Source organism: Microtus pennsylvanicus, chromosome 7 (genome assembly GCF_037038515.1).
Source record: "Microtus pennsylvanicus isolate mMicPen1 chromosome 7, mMicPen1.hap1, whole genome shotgun sequence".
Classification (NCBI taxonomy): Eukaryota; Metazoa; Chordata; class Mammalia; order Rodentia; family Cricetidae; genus Microtus; species Microtus pennsylvanicus.
The window spans coordinates 8,725,948-8,748,921 of NC_134585.1; the positions used below are offsets into that span (position 1 = coordinate 8,725,948).

Consider the following 22,974-nt stretch of genomic DNA (forward strand, 5'->3'; position numbering starts at 1 on the left):
AGGCAATAACATGGCTTTTCCTCTAGAGTTTAAAACAAGGTTAAGTTTTTAAAAAAAATTAAACTTGCCACCTTTTATGTAAGAACTGGGCAGATCACTGTAAATCCCTTCCATTGTGGTGTTTAAAATAAGCCCTACAAAACTTTAAGATTTTATTTCTCATAAAGACGCCCTTTCTCTGTAAGACAGCTGGTAGCTGTTCTCTGGAACTCGGGCTAGGGAAGGTAAAGGCTGCCTTGACAGCCAAGGAGTTGGTGCCATTTTCATAGTATTCTGTTATATGACAGAGGAAAGCCACTGTACTAAGATTGTTATAAGTGTAAGCATTAAACTCTTAAAAATAGACATTTTAAGAAGAAACTCCGTTTGAACTTGGTTCTTTTGCGATGGCTCGGTCACAGTCCAGTATGCGGTGATCTGCCCGGGAGCCCACAGAAACTGCACAGCGAGACCCAGAGATTAGCGGGGCTCTCCTTGGTCCTAGGGGTCTCTTTGAGCCAGTTCTCCCAGCGCCTGCGTAGTGCCGGCTGGCGGCGGGGAGGGGGCGGGGCATCTCCGGACGCTCTTGTTGTGGCCCCGCCCCGGAAGTGCGTTTCTGCACGCCGGAGGTAGTTCGGATTTCGGAAGTGGCTCAGGACGGACCCCCACGTGTGCTGCAAGATGAAGTTCGCTTACCGGGTGAGCAGCGGGCTGGGCGGGGGCAGCGGGAGGGCGAGCAAAGGCTTGGCGGACGCAGGAGAAACTGAGGTCCTTGGCATATCGGCCGCCTGTGGAAGCACTGGTGGGCCTGCCCGTCGCAAGCTGTTGCTCCTTTTCCTCTACCAGTCACACTGAAGTTCCGACTCCTCTAGAGTGGGTCTCAAGGGCTGTACCCAGCCTGTCTTCACTCATCCTGTCAGACGTTACAGAATTGGCTGCTGAAAGAACCTCAAGCCACATCCAGCTCTCTGCAGGGCCGCCAGTCCTAGGAGCAGTCTCCATAGCACGCCTGGAACTTGTCACACCTCTTATTTTTTTTTTTTTTTTTTTGGTTTTCTCTGTGGTTTTGGAGCCTGTCCTGGAACTAGCTCTTGTAGACCAGGGTCTCGAACTCACAGAGATCCGCCTGCCTCTGCCTCTCGAGTGCTGGGATTAAAGGCGTGCGCCACCACCGCCCGGCAACTGTCACACCTCTTAGAAGCCAAGCTCTGCCCAGTGTTCTAGCGTTGCATGGCTGTCCACTTACAACCCAGGCCTTGGCCTGACCGATTCCTGCCTTAGGTTTCAGCCTCGGCAGTCCGTCTTAGCAGCTACCTGACTGCACTCCTGACCCTGCTGTTTTTGGGTATCAGTCCGATTGGCTGTGTGCCGTTTCTCTTCATATTGGTCATAGCACACAGGTCCGGGTGTCTGCACTGAGCTGTGTCTGCTGGATGGCAGTGCTTGCGTTTGATACTTGAACGAGTAGATTGGGACGCTGGTGTATAGCACTGTTTGGTGTGGTGAGCTCCTCCTGGAGCCCTGTTCACTAATGCAGCCTCTCTGGTCTGGAGTGGGCATCTTATGCCCTTCTGTGCCTGGCAAAGGCCTCTTGCCTTAGGAGTTTCTTAACCTTAGTGGGAACCCTGGGCTCCTGAGAATTAGGTTGGGTTCTTGTCCTGCCTGGGTGTAAGGTTCTTTGCCACCTCCGCAAACGCCTCCCTTCACCATTTCAGAAAGTTGGCACTGTTTCCTTTGTTTTAAGACGGCCTCATTTTCTTTGCAGTTCTCGAATTTGTTGGGTACAGTTTATCGGTGTGGAAACTTAAATTTTACCTGCGATGGGAATTCTGTTATCAGCCCTGTGGGAAATAGAGTCACTGTGTTTGACCTTAAGAAGTAAGTATGGAGAAGCGATGTTAGCAACAACAGCTCTAGCCTACACATGAAGGCTAGCTGTCCTCTTAGCCTTCCTCTATGTGGCTTGCAGGGCTACTAGATGTAGGAGGCCACAGGTCCTGGTAGAGTTAGCTGTTGGGGTACCTAATTTTTGTTTTAGTGTCTGGGATACCGACATTACCCTTAAAGAGAAAGGAAAAGTCATGAGCCTTTCAGCCTTGCCTGCCAAGGGACCCTACCTCTTCTGCGGAGGTGGTGACAAGTAGGGTTAGCTCAAAGGTGAGCACTTGTATCAGGGAAAGCCTCTGAGGACCCCAGGCCAAGTGGTTTGAAGCGTTCAGGCTGCCCTGGACCCTTGCTCAGTAGCCCTACCCTGCTGAGATGATGAGGTCTAGAATGGGCAGCTTGGCAGTTCAAGGTCAGGTTTAGCTTTGTGAGCCCCAGCAAATGTGCTTTCCCCTTTCTGTCTGGCTGGGGATGACTCAACTCTACCCAAGATTGTCTGAGGCTCTGGGCTGACCCTGTATGGCCTGGGCAAGAGGCTCCAGTGTTTCAGGCCCCTGTGCTCTCTGTTCTGCTGCTTTAGTTTGTTGGCTAGCTCTGGACCTCCGTTTCCAGGCTCTGTAGGATGTGGCAGCAGGGGAACCTGCTCTGCCTATTGGTGATGACTGCGGATGGCTCTGTAGAGTTATAGACATCTTCTATGTCGCTGTTTCTTTAAATAGCATCTTCTCGGGGACTTTGGAGTAAAGAGAACCCGTTTATTAAAGAAAGCTCAGACAAAATAATGAAATTGGGATCTTGTTTGGACTTATAGATATTACACACACACCCTGCGCGGCCCAGTCAAAGCTTGCTTCTTTTCCTTTCGTGTACTTTCCCTGTTCTCATTCTTTAAGAATATCCAGGGTCGGGGCTGGAGCGATGGCTCAGTGGTTAAGAGCACCACCTGCTCTTACAAAGTCCCTGAGTTCAATTCCCAGCAACCATATGGTGGCTCACAACCATCTGTAATGAGATCTGGTGCCCTCTTCTGGCCTGCAGGCAAAGCACTGAGGATACTGTATACATAATAAATAAATCTTTTTTTTTTTTTCTAAAAAAAAAAAAAAGAATATCCAGGGTCAATGCCAAGCCTACCTGGGAGGGCATAAAGGCCCCGATGGCAGGAGAGTCAGCTGTTAGTCCAGCTGGCTCCCTTGTCTAAGTGACGAGACCAATTGTGTACGTGTTTTTGTGTTTCTCAGCAACAGATCAGATACGCTGCCTCTGGCTACCAAGTACAACATCAAGTGCGTGGGGCTGTCTCCAGATGGTCGCCTTGCAATCATCGTTGATGAAGGTAATAGTCCCCGTGTGGGTAGGCACTGTGTGACAAGGGCATCACCACAGCCAAGCTGAACTTGATGGCATGGGTGCGAGCAACCTGTGCCCATGTCCAGCACCTTCCTGCATTTCATCGCAGATGTGCTGCACCTGGAGTCGGGTGGCCACCTTCTTGCTCTGGCTTCTTGCAGGGGGCGAGGCTCTGTTAGTCAGCTTGGCCTGCAGGTCGGTGCTCCACCACTTCCACTTCAAGGGTTCCGTGCACAGCGTCTCCTTCTCCCCCGATGGCAGGTAAGAGCATCAGTCTCCTGACTGGGTGTCACTGTGGGTGCCCCTCCGTAAAGAGCAGATACAGGGTACTGATCTTGGACCAGCTACTGTCGGTTCCCCGTATCACCTGTGACCCTGTTTCCTCTGCAGAAAATTTGTTATTACTAAGGGCAACATTGCTCAGATGTACCATGCCCCCGGAAAGAAGCGAGAATTCAATGCATTTGTTTTGGACAAAACCTATTTTGGGCCCTACGATGAGACCACATGCATCGACTGGACAGATGACTCTAAGTGAGGCTGGGGGGGCACCTTGGACTATCCCTGGAGAGTGCAGTCTCCTTCCTGTAAGCCATGGCTGCATTTTAAAATGTGCCATGTGCCTTCTTCTGGTTAGGTGCAACCTCCAAAAGCCAGACTGAGCTCCTGGCTCTGAGTGAGGCCTGTAGTATTCTTCCTTCTCTGATCTGTCACTGGAAACCTAATAGAATTCAGATCTTTGTAGAAATAAGAGTTGCCATTCAGAGCTGGGTGGTGGTGGCTCATGCCTTTAATCCCAGCACTCGGGAGGTGGAGGCAGGTGGATCTCTGAGTTCAAGGCCAGCCTGGTCGATAAGAGCTAGTTCCAGGACAGGCTCCACAGCTACAGAGAAACCCCAACCCCCCCCCAAAAAAAAAGTTTCCATTCAGTTTGTCAAGATCATCCAAGCCAGCTATGCTGTCTGGGAGCTTTAGAGCTGCTGAGGCCTGGGTCCCACCTCATACATTGATTGTCCCTACCCTGAAGGCATCTTGGGTTTCTGTCTCATCTTGGGTGCTGAGGAGAGGTTGGTGGTCGTCCATGAGGGGTCAGAAGGGGAGCGGCACTGTCATGGCCTCTGAGCATGGTTCTCTATCCCAGGTGCTTTGTGGTTGGAAGCAAAGACATGTCCACATGGGTGTTTGGAGCTGAGCGCTGGGACAACCTCATCTACTATGCCCTGGGTGGACATAAGGACGCCATCGTGGCCTGCTTCTTTGAGTCCAACAGTCTGGATGTACGTACGCCCCTTGCCTGAAGTTCCTACTCTGAGTCTCCATGAGGCTGCCGCTAGGTTGCTTGTGGGTCTTTCGGGATTCGCCCTGGACACTCCCCAGGTCAAAGGGCCCTTGGTGGAGTTGGAATCCAAAAGCCACACTGGAGGGGGCACCTGATACAAGGGCTCGGGCATCAAATGAACGGCCTGTTTCCAGCCCTGGTGCTTCTCTTGCAGCTGTACTCGCTCAGCCAAGATGGAGCCCTGTGTGTGTGGCAGTGTGACACACCCCCTGAGGGCCTAAAGCTGAAAGCCCCTAGGGGCTGGAAGGCAGACCTACTTCAGAAGAAGAAGGAAGAGGAGGAGGAGGAGGAGGATGAAGAGGAAGGGGAGCGAGAAACCACCATCCGAGGGAAGGCCATGCCAGCTGAACAGGAGAAAGTTGGGAAAGTGAAGTACTCACGGCTGGCCAAGTATGTCTCCAAGGCTGAGTATTCTGGGTCTGTGCTCCTGAAGTGGGGACTTTAATGGGGAGCACCTAGACCTCGGTCCAGAGAACAAGCTCCTTGTCTGTAAGCCTGGATTGAGGTCCTTAAGTAGTAGGTGTAAGACCCTGTCCTAAAGGCTAGAGGACTTGCTGCCTCATGGTCTGACAGGTCCAAATGAATGATGTCATATACAGAGACTGTTCATGGCCTCTGAGAGCAGAGTTCATAGCTGTGAGTGGGCATATGTGTGGGATGGGAAAGCACCACCCTGCTGTGTCAGGTAGGGGTGGACTGAAGGGCTCTGCAGGACGAAGACCAGGATGGGTTGTGCTTGGTCTCATCCTAGTGGGAGAGCATCCACTGTGCCTGTGGGCAGGTGCCAGTACAGAAGGTTAGAGTTTGCAGGCAATAAAGGAAGAAACCTCTGAAGAAGACTCAGGAAACATAGAAGTGCTCCCAGGGTCTCCCTCATGCAGACAGGACCCGCTAGGGAAGGCAGCGTGCTAGAAGGAAACATTGGGCCCGGCAGCTGCCGGTGCTGCTTTTGCAGCACAGGGCGCAGCTTGATCTTGCGTGCCCCTGACCCAGGCTTCTGGGTGCGAGTGGAGACCCAGACCCACCCCGAGCTTGGTGACAGAGCCTGTGTGCCTCTGTCTATTGATCCAGGTACTTCTTGAATAAAGAAGGAGACTTTAACAACCTGACAGCTGCCGCTTATCATAAGAAGATTCATCTTTTGGTCACGGGTTTTGCTTCTGGAATCTTCCATCTTCATGAGCTCCCAGAGTTCAACCTCATCCACTCCCTGAGGTGAGTCTGTCTCGCTGGGGCACTTCTGTACATGCACAGTGAGGCCCGGGGTGAATGTGCCTGCGGCTTCCCACCAATCTGTGCCCTCCGCGCCAGCCACAGGTGTCGGTCTCAGGTGCCTGGGTGTCCATTTTCTGTCCTTGGTTTTTTCATTCTGTTCTTACCTCAGGAACACAATGTGTTAAAGTGCTAGTTCCTCAAGTAACCGCAGGAAGATGCCAGTGTGCTTCTTCTCAGGGGGGGATGAGGGAGCAGCGGGGGACAGGGTGGCCACTTCTGTTCACCCTGCTCTTCCTGTGCCCTTTTCAGTATCTCTGATCAGAGGGTTGCTTCAGTTGCCATCAACAGCTCTGGGGACTGGATCGCCTTCGGCTGCTCAGGTTGGTTTCTCTGCTCTGCAGTAGAAGGGAAACTTCCACCCTAAAGCTGACCTGAAGTCGAGTCTTGGGACAGAGCCCAGTGAAGCCAGACTGGAGCTTGTAAGGCGCCAGAGTGCCGCACTGTACCTCCTGTAGTAGAAGCCAGCTCCCCTGGGGAGAGTGACTTTCCTTGGCCTGTCCTGAGCAGAAGCTCAGCAGTCGAAGATGGTGTGAAGGCTGCAGACTGTTGATCTTCTGAGGCTCACACTTAAATGTCAGTCCTTCAACAACCCCTTGGTCTTGGCCTGTAGCAGGTGTCCTGGACCTGGCCTCTGCTCCAGTCTAGCAGCCTGCCCAGCTGCAAGTGGTGGGGCCAGTCCCCATGCCCTGGGCTGCCTTGGGCTGTGCTCTTAGGGAATGCTCAAGGTGAGCCCAGCCCCAGCTGACTGTACTGCAGGAGTAGTTGGGGACACCCTGTCCCATGCTATGTGCAGAGGTAGGTGTCCAGACAGTACCTCAGCTTTCCTGTACCCACAGGCCTGGGCCAGCTGCTGGTGTGGGAGTGGCAGAGTGAATCCTATGTGCTCAAGCAACAGGGCCACTTCAACAGCATGGTGTCGCTGGCCTACTCCCCTGATGGGCAGTATATCGTCACTGGTGGGGACGATGGCAAGGTGGGCATTGGGCTTCATTGGGCTGAGCTGTGGGTAGGCCAGGTGGGTGGAGAGTTGGCTTTGATTTCTCAGGTTTAACAGCCTTAGTGGGCCCCAAAAGACTTTAACTATTTAGTAGACTTTGAAAGGACAGAGTCTTGAGTGTCTGAATGTCCCTGTTTCTGACTCTGTAAGGGTAACAGTGGCAGCAGCCAGCATCTGAAGTGGCAGGCGCTTACTGGGCCTAGAACTCTATTGCCACCCTCACATGCCCTCAGTCTCCACTTTGGCGGGGCAGGTGGCCTCTCTAGACGTCACCTGGTATAGTCACTGTGCCTGTGTCTGAGGCTGCATGGACGGGGTCGGGTGACTGTGTTGATGGCTCCCGTATGCTCCTGCTATAGGTCAAGGTATGGAATACCCTCAGTGGCTTCTGCTTTGTCACTTTTACGGAACATTCCAGCGGGGTCACTGGTGTAACATTTACCACCACTGGCCACGTCATTGTCACCTCCTCCTTGGATGGAACTGTGAGGGCCTTTGACCTTCACAGGTGAGTTCCCCTCCAAGCACTAGGGCTCCAGTTCCTGTGTGGTCAGGCACTCCAGAGGTGCAGGTGTGTATTGCAGTCTGCCTTGACCTTATTTGTTTTCAGGTACCGGAATTTCCGCACCTTCACGTCTCCACGCCCCACGCAGTTCTCCTGTGTGGCTGTTGACTCGAGTGGAGAAATCGTCTCTGCAGGGGCTCAGGACTCCTTCGAGATCTTTGTGTGGTCCATGCAGACGGGCAGACTTCTTGATGTAAGAGCCATCTGCTCCCCTGAACCATGCATGGACTTAGGGTGCTGGGTGGCAGGTGGGCCGGACTGTCACTGCTTTCCACCTTATAAAACCAATGCAGTGGCTGGGGCTCAGGGACCTGGGTTCAGAGCTTGGCCCAGAGCTCCATGTAACAAGCCGCAGCGGTTAATGGAGGGGTCGGCCTGGCCTTCCCGCACTCCCTCATGACAGCCTGCATCAGTGCTCCAGCCCTTCCCACATCTGCCTCTGCTCCTCTGCCTCTGTAGGTTCTGTCTGGCCATGAGGGGCCCATCAGTGGTCTTTGCTTTAACCCAATGAAGTCCATCCTGGCCAGTGCCTCTTGGGACAAGACAGTGCGCCTGTGGGACATGTTTGACAGCTGGAGGACCAAAGAGACCTTAGCTTTGACCTCTGATGGTGAGCTGGGGTCTGCAGACAGGCCAGGGCCAGAGCTATTTTTCTCCTATCGCTCTCCAGCCTTGATCTCCTCTAGAGTGCCCCCTCCTTGATCCTAGCTGAGTGTTTGGCATGAGCTCAGTGGGGGTGGGGGTGAGAATGATGCTAGACCCGCAGAGGCAGCAGCCCCCAAGGTTGGTGTCGTGACCAGAGGAAACTGGTTGTTTAGCCCGTTGGCAGGCTGCATCAGGCAGGGAGCCCTTGTGCTTTTGTCAAGTTCCCTGTTGCTTTCCAGAGCTAACACCACTGAGTCCCAGGGAGTGCCCGGAGCAGACTGTGCTACCGGGACCTGTGTGCTTCCTGCCTCAGACCTGTCCTTAGATTCTGTCACTCTGTACTGCCTCGGGGCAATCTTGGTGTGACTCACCTCCAGCCCGACGGCCCTCTGTCAGACTGGTGTGTCTTGGCACCAAGCCCCCTCTGCATCATCACCGAGGTAGCCAGTGGTGCTGGTTTGTTCCTGGCTGGACTGTGCTGCCTTTCAGGGTTGGTGCTGCTCTCCTGGGCCTGATGTTGGTCTCTCTCTAGCCCTGTCAGTGGCTTTTCGGCCTGATGGTGCAGAGCTAGCTGTGGCCACACTGAACTCACAGATCGTCTTCTGGGACCCTGAGAACGCTGTACAGGTGGGCTCCATCGAGGGCAGGCATGATCTCAAGACAGGCAGGAAGGAGCTGGACAAGATCACAGCCAAACATTCAGCCAAGGGCAAGTGAGTGTCAACTCTTCTGACAGGAGTGGGGGGTGACCAGCACAGGGCACAGAGGCTCCTTTTCTGGCTTGTTTGCTAAATGCAACTAGTCCCTAGTGGAGGTGGGTGGGGCCTGAGCCTCTATAGCAAAGAGATCCAAGCAAGTCCATATCATACCCATTAAGGAGGTGCTGTGGATTTGCTGGTCTTTACACTGTAGATAAGGAGTTCTCCAGTTGGCAAGCCATTGCCATCAGCCTGGTGTGGTCCCATTGAGAGGCCAAGAGGGCCGATAGCATGTGTGCTGCTTTTCCTGCCCTCTTGTGCCCAACTAGAACCACATAGTTCTGACCGATTCTGGACTGTCTCCCGTGGGCCCCCTAGGTGGTGCCATCTGGCTATGTGTTGCTTTGGGGGTCATAAGGTTGCTAAGGTTGACCAGAGAACCTTGAGCAACAATAGTGTGAGGGTGTCACTGTGGGGTTCCCACCTACTCCAGGTGACTTTTGAGTCCACATGTCAAAGTGCTTGAGGAACTGTGTCTTCCTCCCAGGGCTTTCACTACCCTGTGTTACTCTGCGGATGGGCAGAACATTCTGGCAGGAGGCATGTCCAAGTTTGTGTGCCTTTATCACGTCAGGGAGCAGATCCTGGTGAAGAGGTTTGAGCTTTCCTGCAACCTGTCTCTGGATGCCATGGAGGTAAGCAGGTGTTTTGGCTCCATGGGCCTTGAGTGAGCCAAAGGGTTGGCACGTGGCATGTGGCTATGGCAAAGTGGGAAGGCTATACTGGCCTGACTGCCCAGAAGAGTCCACACCCCAGGACCTGGCATCTTTACCTTCTTTGGGACTGATAGTGCTTGGTTAGGTTGCTTGGAAGACAGGAGCATATGGTATAAACTGGCTCAGGACAGTTAACAGGCTTCTTCAGAGCCCTGTAAAGGAAGAAACTAAGGAAGGAAGAGAACAAAGGCAGGTCTTAGCCAGGCACAGCTTTCTGCCTGTCCTTGCCCTCTGTGCAGCCCCAGTGTTAAAGGGCTGTGTCCTCACTACCCTTCGGGTATCTGCCCTTTTTGTTCACCAGTCTGTGCCCAAAACCCTCCTCATACTTCGGTTTGCCTCAGGAGTATGGGTGAGGCCTCTGAGCTAGCCTGTGGCTGCCTACAGCTGTCTTTGTGGGCATGCGTACGTGCGCATGCTCTGGAGGAAGGTGCTTTGGGTAGGGTTAAGGCATGGTTGGTGATATGGGCAAGAGTGAGATGAGGGTGGCTTCTATCCTAGGAATTTCTGAACCGAAGAAAGATGACAGAGTTTGGCAATTTGGCACTCATTGATCAAGATGCTGGGGAGGAGAATGGCGTCGCAATTCCCTTGCCGGGTGTAAGGAAAGGTGAGCAGGTGCCCCTTTACCTGTCCACCACCTACTTTTCTTGATGACACTGCTGCTCCCTCCGTGGGGCTGCAGTGAGGAGTCTAGCTGTTTCTGCATTACCTTTCTGGAGGCTTTCCCTGGGCCAGCCAGAGCTGTCTGCTGGCCAGCAGATGCTCTCAGACCTGTGCACTGATGCCCAGCTCCCTGAGGCACAGCACTGTGACAGGGTTAGAAGGGCTGCTTCCCTCCTGAACTCTGAGAAAGCTGTTCTTTGTAGGTCCCTGTGACTGTCGTTGGGCAGCACAGTGGACCTGAAGGCTGACCGCAGAGGGCAGTCAAGTAAGTACAATTGTTTTTCCTCCTCAGGTGATATGAGTTCCAGACACTTCAAACCTGAAATCAGGGTAACTTCTCTACGCTTCTCTCCCACTGGTGAGCCTGGGTTACCCTCGTTAGCAGGGGGAGGGTTAAGCTGCCGCTGGCAGGCTCTAAGCATTGATGTCCTGGGGATAGGAAATGGCTGGTTCCATGTTTAGCCTGGCTCTTGATGTGGACAGCTGTGAAATTCCTTCCATACCATACTAGCTATAGTGGGGTCCTGAACCCTGTTCCTGGGAATGGCAGTCCAGGTGTCCTTCCTAGGTGGCAGACTCTCAAAACCTCAGCTACTGCTAGTGCCTCTCTCCTTCAGTGTGTTCAAGGGTCTGCCTAGGCCTGAGGCTTGCTAGGTTTGTATCCTCCGTTGCAGCAGCCAGGGTCTAGGGTCCTGAACACTGCTGCACTGGTGGAGGGGACAGGGTGAGGTATGGTGTGTTGTCGTTCTGTGTCAGACACGTTTGAAGGTGATCACTCTGTGTCTCGCTTCCCATTGTGGGAGGTAGACCAGCTGTCCATAAACCACAGCCTGAAGCCCAGATCTGTCCCATCTGCCCTGTTACACAATTGTGCAGCTTTGGTTTTCTAAGATAGGTCACCATTGATTGATTATGCCGTGTGTGGGCACACCCTTGGCGTGGGTAGCTTGAGCAACTGCAGCACAAACTATAGCCTTCAAGGCTCAGGTCTGTCCTGTTCTTCCCTGTTTGGGAAGCCTGCTGACTCCTGGACCAACCTGAGGAAGTGGGCATCTGAGCCGCAATCCTGGGAGAATGTCTGCCAGCAGTCTGTTGACAGACGCTCTGAAGTGGGGCCTAAATGAGCTTTCAAGTTTTGAGGAAGTTCCTGTGCTGCTTGCTCCATAGGACGCTGCTGGGCGGCCACCAGCACAGAAGGGCTCCTCATCTTCTCTCTGGATGCCCAGATGCTCTTCGACCCATTTGAGCTGGACACCAGTGTGACGCCTGGGCGGATCCGTGAGGCACTACGACAGAGGGAGTTTACCCGTGCCATCCTCATGGCTTTCCGGCTCAATGAGAGGAAACTGGCACAGGAGGCCCTGGAGGCTGTGCCACAGGACGAAAGTAAGCCAGGACCACCAGCCCTGTTCTGCTAATATAGAGGAACTCCGTGTCCCTCCTTCCTGGCAACTTCTTTGCAAACTGAGCCTGGCTTTTCTTTTGCAGTTGATGTTGTCAGCGCTTCTCTTCCTGAGCTGTATGTAGAGAAAGTGCTTGAGTTCTTAGCTGCCTCCTTTGAAGAGTCCAGGCACCTTGAATTTTACCTTATATGGACCCAGAAGTTACTTATGTCACACGGACAGCAGCTGAAGTCCAGGTATAAAATGGGTTCCCCCTTGCTCTTCACCTGCTAGTCAAGTCACCGAGCCATTTGATCATGGCCACAGGGAAGCTTTCTCTGCACATGCACACTGACAACTTCTTCTTTCCAGGGCGGGGCACTTGCTGCCTGTGGTCCAGTTCCTTCAGAAGGGCCTCCAGCGGCATCTGGATGACGTTTCCAAGCTGTACGTGCCTGGGGGTTGGGGGGGGCGGCAGGGCAGGGTAGGGCTAGTGAGGCTGATACTAGTCAGGATTGCTCCCTGTGCTGTCTGATTTGGGGACAGAATACTCTGGTGTCACAGTGCATGTTCTGCTCTGCTGGGTGAACTGTGATCTGAGTGTGATGATCACCTCTGGCTGTCTGACGTTAAAGTGAGGACACACGAGCACTTGCACAGTTGGTCGGGTGGAGGTAGGATATGCCTGAGATGTAGTGAGAGCCTGCCACCCTGGGGATGGTCACTTCAGAATTGCAGGATCAGGCCGCCTAGCCTGGATTCACACATCGTCTCTGGGCAATGAGAGGTGGCTGTGCGTGCATCTTGCTGCCAGGTAGAGTTGATTTCTGGGATCTGACCAGTGTGTGCAGGTTTCCCTGGGATGGCAGTGTTGATATGCAGTACTTTGACAGTGCTAGCTAGAATGAGCCCATGTCAGTCCTTCCTTTCCTCAGCCTCCTCCAGGTGGTTTGTGGTGATCTGTGAGATACCCTGCTACTAGTCTCTCCATTCAGGTCCGTGAGAGAGGCTGGTACCTGGGCACTGTGGTCCCATAGTCCTCCTGATTATCTTTATAATGCTTCTGAATCTAGAGCAAGCCCTTCTTCCTTGTGCCCATTTTTCCTGCCTAGCTGCAGAAAGACTGGTGTTGGAGGTGCTTGTGCTAGGGTATGGTGGTCTGCTTGGCTAAGCTTAATTAATCTTTCCCTGGCTGATGCATCCCTGACTCCACAGATCTGTAAGAGAATACTCTCACATCTCCGTTTCCTCCTCCAAGCCTTGTTCCTGGTTGTTTGTTTGTTTGTTTTGCCAAGGCATAGTAGGCATTTTTAGCTTTGTGTACATTTGTGAGGCAGCCCTGTTTGATAGCCATGGCACCCATAAATGCAAGGTGCGGCTTTTCCTTTCTGCTGGGTTTTGCTCTCAACCATGGCTCTGGCAGATAAGGTCTGAGACTTCCCCTTAGTCCTGTGAATGTAGAGAGTGGGCCCCTGACTCTGTAAAGGCTATAATGGAAGGGCCAGCAAGGAGAGCAGGCCAGACGCTGCCCTGCACTGGGTGCAGCAGGAACTGAATCAGCCTGAGAGAGGAGGAGTAATTTTGGGGAACAGTTGCATCCAGTCCTGCTGGTGGGGGCAGAGTGGGATGCTTTTGCTGACCTAATGTCCTGTGTCCCCAGCTGTAACTGGAACCGTTACAACATCCAGTACGCTCTGGCAGTTTCCAAGCAGCGGGGTGTAAAGCGCACTCTGGAGCCTTTAGACACAGAAGAGGACACAGACGCGTCTGATGATGACAGTCTACACCTACTCGGGATGGCTGCGGATGATGAGGAAGAAGAGGAGATGCTGGTGTAGAAGCCCCACCTCACAGCCTGACTGACTGACTGATGGCTGGTGTAGAAGCCCCACCTCACAGCCTGACTGACTGACTGGAGATGCTGGTGTAGAAGCACCGCCTTATGGCCTGATTAGAGATGGAACCACTGCGCCCCCTGAGCCCAGAAAGTGAGCGATGCCAGAGGCCTCAGAACCCTGCAACCAGGACTCTTTTGCTGTGAGACTGCACATGCTGTCATGAGGCAATAAGCCAACCTTTCAGGTCCAGGATTGGGATGCATACCATGGGCACGTGTGTGCTGTAGGTCCAGAATGCTGGCGTTGTGGTGATCCTGCATATAGACTTCTGAGAAGTGTGGACTTGCAAGCTTCTGCCGGTTATTTATATTTTTAATACGGACTTCTGAGAATGAACCTTTTTTCCCAACTTAGGGTTGGAAAGCTTTTTTAAAAATGTGAGGACTTCACTTCTCGACTTTGAGTTCCTGATGTTTATAGTGTGTCCTGGGTGAGACATTGTCTTCAGCTAAGCAGGAAAGGCCAGAGTGGTTGTCTGCTCAGGCCTGTGGCCCTGGTCATCTGTAGGTATACGGAGTGAGCCAGAAAGTGTGCTGGGCTGACGCAGGAGGGTGGATGTGACAGCTCACAGCTGGCTAGGGAAGCCTGCCCAGACCAGTACCAGTGTGCACAGGTTACACGGGAGAGGGACAGTCCCTTCATGCTAGATCAGTGCCAGTGTGCACAGGTTACACGGGAGAGGGGACAGTCCCTTCATGCCAGAGGGGCGCTCTACTGATACTTCAGCGGTTGACCAACTCCAGCGTGTCAGCTCACCAGTGAAGTCTCCCACAGGTCCCAACTCTCATGCCGGAAACTGCCCATTGGCCTCTGTCCAGGCCGCAGGAATGGATCTATGTGACACCTAGTGTCACAGTCGGGGTGCGCCATTGTCCTGGTCACCTGAAATACACTCGGGCTTGACCACAGTATGGAGAGAAACCAGAGCTCAGTCTGGTATCTCCGGGTTTCCTGTTCCTGCACAGTGTTTCTGTGTGTAGCTCGGAATGGGGGCTCACGTCTTGCCTGCACAGGGTCAGGATCCTGGCTGCCCAAATGGGGCCTCACTTGTTTTAGCCCTCCTGAGATTTCTGTTTGCAGCAGTGGATACAGTTTTTTGAAGCCCTACCCTTTTTGTCTGTGTGGTGCTGAACGTGGAACAGGGCTTGAGGAGTGGCAGGCAGGTACTACCGAGCCACACTTGAGCCATCACCCATCTCGAACTTGAAGTTTAATTACTATACCAGAAGCAGGGCTCACACCCTTTGGAGTGCCTTTCAGGCCTGCTTCTCGGTAACCATGCCCATTCCGTCCCTGTGGACGAGGTCAGATGCAAATTACTGCCACTCCATTGAGTATCTGTGCCCCGGCTTCCAATAAATATTGGACTACCACGCCCACGTCTGTGCACTCCCTGGCTTCTACATACGCTCTACTCCCCAGGCCTATCTCCATCATATGTCTTCTAATGTGAAAGGGCTGCCATCTTAAGATAGAAACACCTGGCAGCTGATTTCCAAACGCTGTTCTAAGGATCGCCCCCTAGGAGCTGAAAGAAGCCACCTTTGACAGCTCTCACAATGGTAAGGAACCAGCAGTCACACTTTGGGAGCTATGGACACTGGACTGTAACAAGCCTTCCATCAAATGCAGCCACCACGGCTTTAATCCCAGCACTCAGGAGGCAGAGGCAGGCAGATCTCTGTGAGGTAGAGGCCAGGAGTTCAGGACAGCCAGGGCTGTTACACGGAGAAACCCTGTCTCCAAAACAAAAACTGAAAAAAACGAAAGAGCAGGTAGGTGCTCAGCCCTCCTCTGAAGCAGCCAGTGCACAGTGATTGGCAGGACCGTGACCAATGAGGAACCTGCAGGGGCATTCAGAGCACACTGGGTGATGGGAGAAGCTAGGCTTGCGCAGTTACGACCCCATTGTTTGGGGAACTACGCTGTTTACAGGCATTTTTGGTGATTGCACAGAATGGAGCTGCAGTGGGCAATCTGGGCGGCCTACTCCGCAATGAGTGCCCTTCAAGCACTAGGCAGGCCGGGCCTAGCCACCAAAACACTCATGGCAAAGCCCTAAGCTGGCAACTGCCCAGACTTTCCTCAGCCCTCTCAAAACCGGGGAAGGGGCGTGTCCCACATATCGCCGTGCATTGGGCAGGTGCAGTCCCGCCTACCAGTATCCTTTGTCGGGGGTGGGGGCGGCGTGTTCTGAGCTCGGCGGCCGGCCGGGCTTGCTCGATAATCTTTTCCAGAGCAGTTACCCGCTATTCCTGCGCTCTGTTGACCACTGCGCAGGCGCGGTCCCGCCCACCGGCCCTCAGGGGCGGAAAGGGCGCGCATCGCGCGCCTCCATTGGCCAGGAGCGACTCCGCCCTACTGCTCACCAACAAGGCTGCTGTGTGTCCTTCGCTATGGCCGCCGTCAGGGCTCTGGTGGCGCCGAGGCTGGTTTCTGCGCTCGCACCGCTGTCGGGACGCCACCATACTCCCTCCCAGCGCGCTGCCCTTCACAGCTCCTCACCGCGGCCCGGGGCCAGGGTGGCGTTGGTGAGTGCATGGCCAGACAGACTCCCAGGCCAACCTCCTCCCCTGGCTCACTCCCCGCAGACTGGGGTCGCCCAGCTGGCCTCCCAAGGTCGGCCTCTGCAGGAATTCAGCCTTCCTCTCCTCTTGGTGATTTCCTACCGGGCCCTTCGCCCTCATCAGTGCCTCTCCTCCTGCAGGTGCTGTCGGGCTGCGGAGTCTATGACGGGACCGAGATCCACGAGGCCTCTGCGTAAGTCCTCAAAGTTCGTAAACACTCCCTTGGTTTAAACGGCAGAAGCATAACCACATACAGTGAGTTCACATCGTGTTAAGTTCAAGCCCACAGTTAGCACAGGCAAGACTAAAAGGTGCCTCCTGGGGCCTGGGTGAAGAAGGCAAAGTGCCTGGCAGCAGCCTGGGGCCCAGAACATACCCCCCACAAAAAAGCAACATCTGCTGAGTCAGCAACCGCCGCTGCTCACCAGTCGGTAAAAGGAATTGTAGAGACCGCTTGGTGCACCTACCTACGTGCTCTGGTTCCACCCGCCCCTCTCAGAGGTCTATTAGTGGTGGGAACTGGTTTATAAAAAGCAACAAGGTGTCCTACAAATTAGGACTCCCCCCCTCACATCCTGCACTTGGTGAAAGTTCATTTGTAAAATGAGTCTACAGGACACATTTGGAAGTGACACCATGTTGGATTTTCTCCACGTAGGATCCTGGTCCACCTGAGCCGAGGCGGGGCTGAGGTCCAGATCTTTGCTCCTGATGTCCCTCAGATGCATGTGATTGACCACACCAAGGGACAGCCCTCTGAGAGCGAAAGCAGGTATGGGGTAAGGGACGGACCGTTCAGGACCCCTCTTCCCACGGCAGCTTCTGTCCTGCAGCCTTCTAGGTTATGCGGTGGAGCGTGTGTTCTTCACACCAGCCATCATCCAGCTGTTCTGGAAATGCGCGTCCATGGGCACAGTGGTTCTGACCTCCCTGCGAGCATTGTGGGAATGGCAGTAGCCACTGTTGTCCTCCCTCTGGATGTGAGGTGGTTGTAGTGTGTTCTTGCTAATCATTGTGTGGCACTGTGTTGTGTCCCTCTAGCTAATTTACAGCTACTTTTTTTTTATTTGGTTTTGGTTTTTGGCTTTTTGAGATAGGGTCTATTTGGCCCTAACAGGCCTGGAACTCACTGTGTAGACCAATCTAGCCTTGAATTCATAAGAAAGTCACCTGCCTCTTCCTCCCAAATACTAAGATCAAAGGCATGTGCCACCATGCCCAGCACAACTACATTTTTGTTGTTGTTTTGGTTTTTCAAGATAGGGTTTCTCTGTGTAACAGTCTTAGCTGTCCTGGAACTTGCTCTGTAGACCAGGCCGGCCTCAAACTCAGAGATCTGCCTGCCTCTGCCTCGCAAGTGCTAAAATTAAAGGCGTGCACCACCACCACCTGGCCACAACTACATTTCCTATCTGAGGCCTGCTTGCAAGGTGGCCTGAGGGCTGAGACTGAAAGAGTAGGGAGAGGAACTTTAACTGCTCAGGCTGTCTGTTGGGATCCCAGCCATTTCCTTCTCTGTCCAGGCCCCAGGCCCCTGAATTTGCCCTTCCTCCCTGTTATACAAGCCCAAGTAAGGCAGCAGTAGCTTCCTGCTGTGTCTGATGTTCAGGTGGCTTCAGGCATCCTTAAAAGTAGTTTCCTGTACTACCCCCCTCCGGTGAGGAGCACTGAATCCTGCCTGCTGTGGATACTTGATGGGCCTCCAGTTGCTACTGACCCCTGATTCCAGGTAACCTATTGTGGATCCTGAGGCCAGCCTGCAAGGCTGTTGTTTTTGTAGGTCACTAGAATCCTGTCACTGTCTCCAGATGTTGCCTGGATGTGCGAATCGGGGAGAATTCAGTCTCCATGTGTGAGCCTACTCATTTCTTGAGCCATGTCCAAGAAAAGTCTCCAGTGGTACCTGTGTCCTGGCCCTGCCTACACCCTGATCCTTTGCTCCTTCTGTGTTCTTTCCAGGAATGTTTTGGCAGAATCAGCAAGGATTGCCCGAGGCAAGATCACCAGTCTGGCCCAGCTCAAAGCTGCCAACCATGATGCCGCCATTTTTCCTGGAGGCTTTGGAGCTGCCAAAAACCTGTGCGTGTCCAAGTGTAAGGGTCTAGAGCACAGTAGTGCCAGCTCTTTTACAAGGGGCTGGGGTCACTTTAGCAAAACCAGCAGGGGGTTCTCTGCTTCTGCCTGGAAGCTCTCTGGGTGAGCTGGGCAGTCTTATTGACCTCCATGCTGTGAATCAGGTCTCAGCAAACTCTCCTGCCTTGTCCTTGCAAGTGTCAGTTCTCACACAGAGCTGTCCTTCCATGGTGGTTTGAATGACAGTGGCCCTAGGCTCATATGATTGAATGCTTGGTCCCTATTTGGTAGAATCCTTTGAAAGGATTAGGAGGTGTGGTGTGGTTGCAGAAAGTTATCAAAGGGGGTAGGCCTCGAGGTTTCAAAAGTTCATGTAGTCGGTCAGTCTCTGTCTGTCTGTCTCTCTGCCTGCCAACTTGCAGATCAGATGTAAGCTCTTAGCTACTGCCCCAGTGCCATGCCTGCCTGCTGCCATGCTTCATGCCATGCTTGTTGTGAACTAACCCTCTGAAAGCACCTGCTGGCTGGTGAATGAGAAGCTAGATACACAGTTAGGCATTCAGTGTGATAGACTGCCCACCTGGCATGTGGCCACGCTGGGACACACTGCTGTCCAGCGGGCCACCCGGAGACTATGGGGCCACCACTGAGCAGAGCCTCTCCTCTCGTGGCAGGAGCACGTTTGCCGTGGATGGGAAGGACTGCACGGTTAACAAGGAAGTAGAGCGCGTTCTAAAGGAGTTCCACGGGGCCCGGAAGCCCATCGGGTAGGTGATGCACAGGGGTTCAGGAGGATGCCAGAGGGTTGTGGGAGTTCCTAGCACATTGCCAGCTCTTGGTATGATAGCTCCACCAGCTAGAACCCAGTAAGACCAGCGATGGCCTGGGAGTGTGGTAGAAGTGGGACTGGCCCCTAGGTAGGGCAGCCATGTGAGCCCAGCCCATGTTCACTAGGCCCAGTTGCCCACCTCCTGTGTCTCAGGGCTGCTCACTTTGGTTTTGAGTCTTACCAGCTTTGACTGGCCTGGAACTCACTATGCAGACCAAGCTGGCCTTGATTGAACTCGCAGAGATCCATCTGCCTACTGAGTGCTGGGATTACCACCTGTGCCGGGGCAGCTCACTTTTGAAGGTCATGAGGACATGCAGGGCTGTTACCTATGCTAGGCACTCTACACCAGTGATCCTCAACCTTCCTAATACTACATGTCCTCAAGTTGTGGTGACCTCCAACCATAAAATTATTTCATTGCTACTTTATAACTGTAATTTTGCCACTGTTAACAATCATAGTGTAAATATCTGATGTGCAAGCCCTGTGAAAGGGTCGGTCCACCCCACCCAACCCCTGGTTTAAAGCCGCTGCTGTAGACAGTGGGCCACCAGATGGCAGTGCAGAGTTTGGCTTCCCTGACCCCTCAGCTTCCCTCGCAGCCATCTGTGCCCAGGGCTGCCCAGTGCCACAAGCCTGGGGCAAGGCTCTCAAGCAGCAGCGCCTGGGGACCAGACATCCTCAGTCCTCGCTCTCAGTGTGCCCCCCATGCTGACACAGCTCCTTCAACTTTCAGCTTGTGCTGCATCGCGCCTGTCCTCGCAGCCAAAGTGATCAAAGGTGTCGAGGTCACCGTGGGCCACGAGCAAGAGGAAGGTGGCAAGTGGCCTTACGCTGGAACTGCAGAAGCCATCAAAGCCCTGGGTGCCAAGCACTGTGTGAAGGGTGTGACCATATCCTTTCTGGCGGTCGGTCAGTGTGGTGTCAGGTAGCACATTAGTGTCATTCATTTGGTCATTGAAGGTGTCTGTGGCGGACAGCCTTCTCTACAGGGATTATGGTTGCTGGGCTTACTTTAAGGCAGCCCCTGGCAGGAGGACAGGGCCTACCCGTGTTGAGGGGTGGAGCTATCTTGGTATGCCACAGACAGGCTGGTGGAATACTGACTCCACAGCTGGCCAGGGGATCCATATTTCTGCTGCAATGCCTGGTCCCCACAAGGTTAGGTGGTCTATGAGGAGTGCCGGCTAGGGCAGGACTCTGGGACCTGGAGGATTAGGAACTGTTGCTGGTGACCACAGAAGGAAATAAGACAGTGTGGGAGAAGTGAGCAGGGCTCCTAGCTTGCTCTAGCGGGCCCCTCAGTTTCCACTGCTGAAGCCTGCGGGGGCCTAGCTAGGGTGAGTTTTACCTCCCCCTGCCATGTGGGGCCAGCATGCAAGCTGTTATCAGGTAGTGCCCCCCTCCCCAGTAGGTCACATTTTCTTTCTCTTGAGTACCTGTGAGTCGGGAGCTAGTCCTCCTTGTTTAGTTGGGTGACAGCAGTACAGCAGGTGCAGACTTGGTACCGTGGTGTCCTTGAGCAGCAAAGGAGCTGCAAGACAGAGTGGGTGGGCCTCTTCCCCGCATTCCCTGTGGTCCTGCCGGTGCTGTGTTTTCCCTAACAGCTACGCACGAAGCTCATGTAGACCAGAAAAACAAGGTGGTCACGACCCCGGCCTTCATGTGCGAGACAGCACTCCATCACATCCACGACGGGATTGGGGCTATGGTGAAGAAGGTGCTGGAACTCACAGGAAAGTAGCACTGCCTGGGCTCCATTCAGCAAGGACAAGAGTTGCCTTTTTGTTAGAAGAATAGTTGCTTTCTGCCTGAAGAAGGAGCTTTGCCTCCATCCGTGATGGGCTCGACCCAGCTCCTTCTACCAGCAGGAAGCTCAGAGCTCCTCCATGGGCCTCAATAGCATCGGGAGCTTCAGCAGTGGGGGCCTGCCTCTCTGTGTCCCCATTGGAAGGATCTGCTTGAAGCATTTACATTCTACAATACTAGGTCAGATGGACTGGGGACTCAAGTTTTAAAAGAAGAAAACATTTTAGGTTTTCATTATCAGACCCCCGTGTGATAAGAAGACAGACCTTGTTTGTGGATAAAGAAACATTCTCGCACCCAAAGTAAACACAGGCTAACTAAAGCCAGGGGAATTCTGTAGCAGGCAGTCCCTGCAGCCACAGAATAAACTCCTTTCCACACTGGAAACTACTTTCAGCTTTGTCTCAGGCCTTCTGAAACTAGTGAATGGTACCCATACTGTGAGGTTTCGATGAGTCCCAGGGAAACGGGGAAGTCCCCAGGAGTGGGTCTCCATGTGCTGGCCCGCTGCCGGGTCTAGGAAGCTGCCCCAGGCTGTGAGATTGTGGGACCTGGGTAAAGAAGGAAAAGTGAAGGGCGGTGGTGCCCTGGTGCTGCCCTCTGCACTTGTCCCCTTATGGAAAAGTGTCAGAGTGGTCTGGTGGAGGTCTGAGCACACTTCATCTGATCCAGAACATTCTCTTCTGAACAGCCAGGCAGCCTGAGGGTTCTTGGCCTTGGTAGCAGTGACTGTAGCACTGCACTGGAAGACTCCTTTAGCTCAGTTATGTCAGATGCTGGGCAGAAGCGGAGTTAGGCCAGGCAGGGAGCCTCCGTAGCAGGATGTCTACCGTCTCCCGGTACCCTTCTTCACACACACACACACACACACACACACACATACACAGCCACAGGGAGAATGGCCCTTGCTGCTTCTCAGACTGATTCCTCCAGAGACCATGATTCTTGGTGGTCTGAGCTTTAGACATCTTACCAGGACCTATGGCATACACTCATGGTCCCTGCACTGCAGGCCAGGTAGCCCCCTCCTGGGTTACCTGCAGAGCCTACCCCTGGGTCTGACCTCCTCACTCCCCAGAAGTGAACCTCTTGAAGCTTCATATATGTATACAGCTTCCCTTAAGTGAGTTTCCACAGTAGACATACAGAACTGATACCATCCACCCAAAGCCCCTGCTTCCTGCCTGTCTAGTCCACCAAGGCCACCCAGAGTGACATCCCTGTCCTGTGACGCGTGTTGCTCTGCTCAGCCTTCCCCACCCAGCTCCTGAATATTTTTGCTTCAGCCTTGTGTTGGCTCGTCGGCCCACCTGGCTGTACTGAGTTGGCTGATGTAGGCGCTAATGAGCATCCTTGCATCCTCGTGGGTCTCCCGTGCTCCAGCACCGCACCAGCTGTAGGCTGCTAGACTGGCTTTTCCAGCAGAGCCCAGAGGGCACTCAGTATTTCTCCCACCGTGATTGGTAGATGCACCATATAACATTCACTACACTAGGACTCGGGATTGCAACTAGGTCTGGTGGTGTCTCCTGAGGTGCTTGCTGCTGTTAGTCACATCTCTGCCCTCTTGGCATCCCCTGGGCAGAGTCTGTTGGTGCCGCTCCCCACTTGTCTGCCTTTCTGCAGCTAGAGATCTGCAGTCTTCTGACAAATCTTCGTTTGGTAAGCCATGTCCATTGGTGTCTGGTGGGCAGGGAGCTCAGGTTTACTTCTAGAGAGGAAGCTTCCGCCCCATCATGTTTAGGCTGGCAGCTGCTTGTCCCCTTGCTGAGCTGTGCCAGCTGAGCATAAGGGTACAATGGCCTCTGAGCACCCCAAAGGAGGATGGTACCCCCAGAACCTGCACCCACTTCGGGCCCTACCTACAATGTGGCCTGGATGTCCTTAGATGTTCCGGAATGTCCCGTGTCCACAAGTGGAACTTGAGCTTAGGTGTGACCTGCTTTTGTCCTTTCTCATGTCTGCCACACACCACAGGTAACTGAGAGGGGAGTGAACTCCATGAGAGACCCCCAAGGTCAAGGTCAGCGCTGTTAGCGACAGGCACTGGGTGGTCCCTGGGCAGTTTCTGCTCAAGTGCTCAGCTGTGCGGGTGGGTTCAGTTGTCCCCATGGACATCCTCCCTGACTTCACACAGAAGTGACCAAGTGTGACCAGCACACCTAGCATAAACCAGACCCCTGCCTGGCCTGGACCATCAGTGTCACAGGTGTGCTGTGACTGTACTTGTGGTGAGGAAGCA

At 53.6% G+C, this 22,974-nt stretch overlaps 2 protein-coding genes across 4 annotated transcripts; both read left to right on the forward strand.

Moving 5' to 3' along the window:
• The first annotated feature begins 597 nt into the window (after nt 1–597).
• Pwp2 (PWP2 small subunit processome component) lies at nt 598–13,846 on the forward strand. 3 transcript variants are annotated; one of them, XM_075979814.1, is made up of 22 exons: nt 598–678; nt 1,745–1,857; nt 3,105–3,199; nt 3,375–3,474; nt 3,604–3,747; nt 4,355–4,490; nt 4,707–4,942; nt 5,624–5,767; nt 6,077–6,147; nt 6,664–6,800; nt 7,184–7,332; nt 7,435–7,582; nt 7,849–7,999; nt 8,567–8,747; nt 9,280–9,427; nt 10,007–10,115; nt 10,464–10,529; nt 11,339–11,557; nt 11,660–11,810; nt 11,926–12,000; nt 13,214–13,400; nt 13,446–13,519. In XM_075979814.1, exons 1-21 carry the CDS (start codon nt 661–663, stop codon nt 13,389–13,391), a joined length of 2,769 nt encoding a protein of 922 aa, XP_075835929.1. In that variant the 5' UTR covers nt 598–660; the 3' UTR covers nt 13,392–13,400; nt 13,446–13,519. The 3 variants fall into 3 exon arrangements, with proteins under 3 accessions (XP_075835929.1, XP_075835928.1, XP_075835930.1); XM_075979813.1 differs by having other exon boundaries at nt 13,214–13,846; XM_075979815.1 differs by lacking the exon at nt 1,745–1,857 and having other exon boundaries at nt 604–678; nt 13,214–13,846.
• Nucleotides 13,847–15,802: 1,956 nt separating this feature from the next.
• On the forward strand, nt 15,803–20,789 carry Gatd3 (glutamine amidotransferase class 1 domain containing 3). The gene is made up of 7 exons (XM_075979816.1): nt 15,803–15,982; nt 16,159–16,211; nt 16,677–16,790; nt 17,978–18,097; nt 18,766–18,858; nt 19,660–19,808; nt 20,531–20,789. Exons 1-7 carry the CDS (start codon nt 15,848–15,850, stop codon nt 20,665–20,667), a joined length of 801 nt encoding a protein of 266 aa, XP_075835931.1. The 5' UTR covers nt 15,803–15,847; the 3' UTR covers nt 20,668–20,789.
• Nucleotides 20,790–22,974: the final 2,185 nt, after the last annotated feature.

Coding starts and splice junctions, on each gene's coding strand:
- Pwp2 (XM_075979813.1), top strand. Junction 3,475..3,603: donor TCCTTCTCCCCCGATGGCAG/GTAAGAGCATCA, acceptor TTTCCTCTGCAG/AAAATTTGTTATTACTAAGG. Junction 9,428..10,006: donor TGTCTCTGGATGCCATGGAG/GTAAGCAGGTGT, acceptor CTTCTATCCTAG/GAATTTCTGAACCGAAGAAA.
- Gatd3 (XM_075979816.1), top strand. CDS start 15,848: ATGGCCGCCGTCAGGGCTCTGGTGGCGCCGAGGCTGGTTTCTGCGCTC. Junction 16,791..17,977: donor CCCTCTGAGAGCGAAAGCAG/GTATGGGGTAAG, acceptor TGTTCTTTCCAG/GAATGTTTTGGCAGAATCAG. Junction 18,859..19,659: donor GGGGCCCGGAAGCCCATCGG/GTAGGTGATGCA, acceptor TTCAACTTTCAG/CTTGTGCTGCATCGCGCCTG.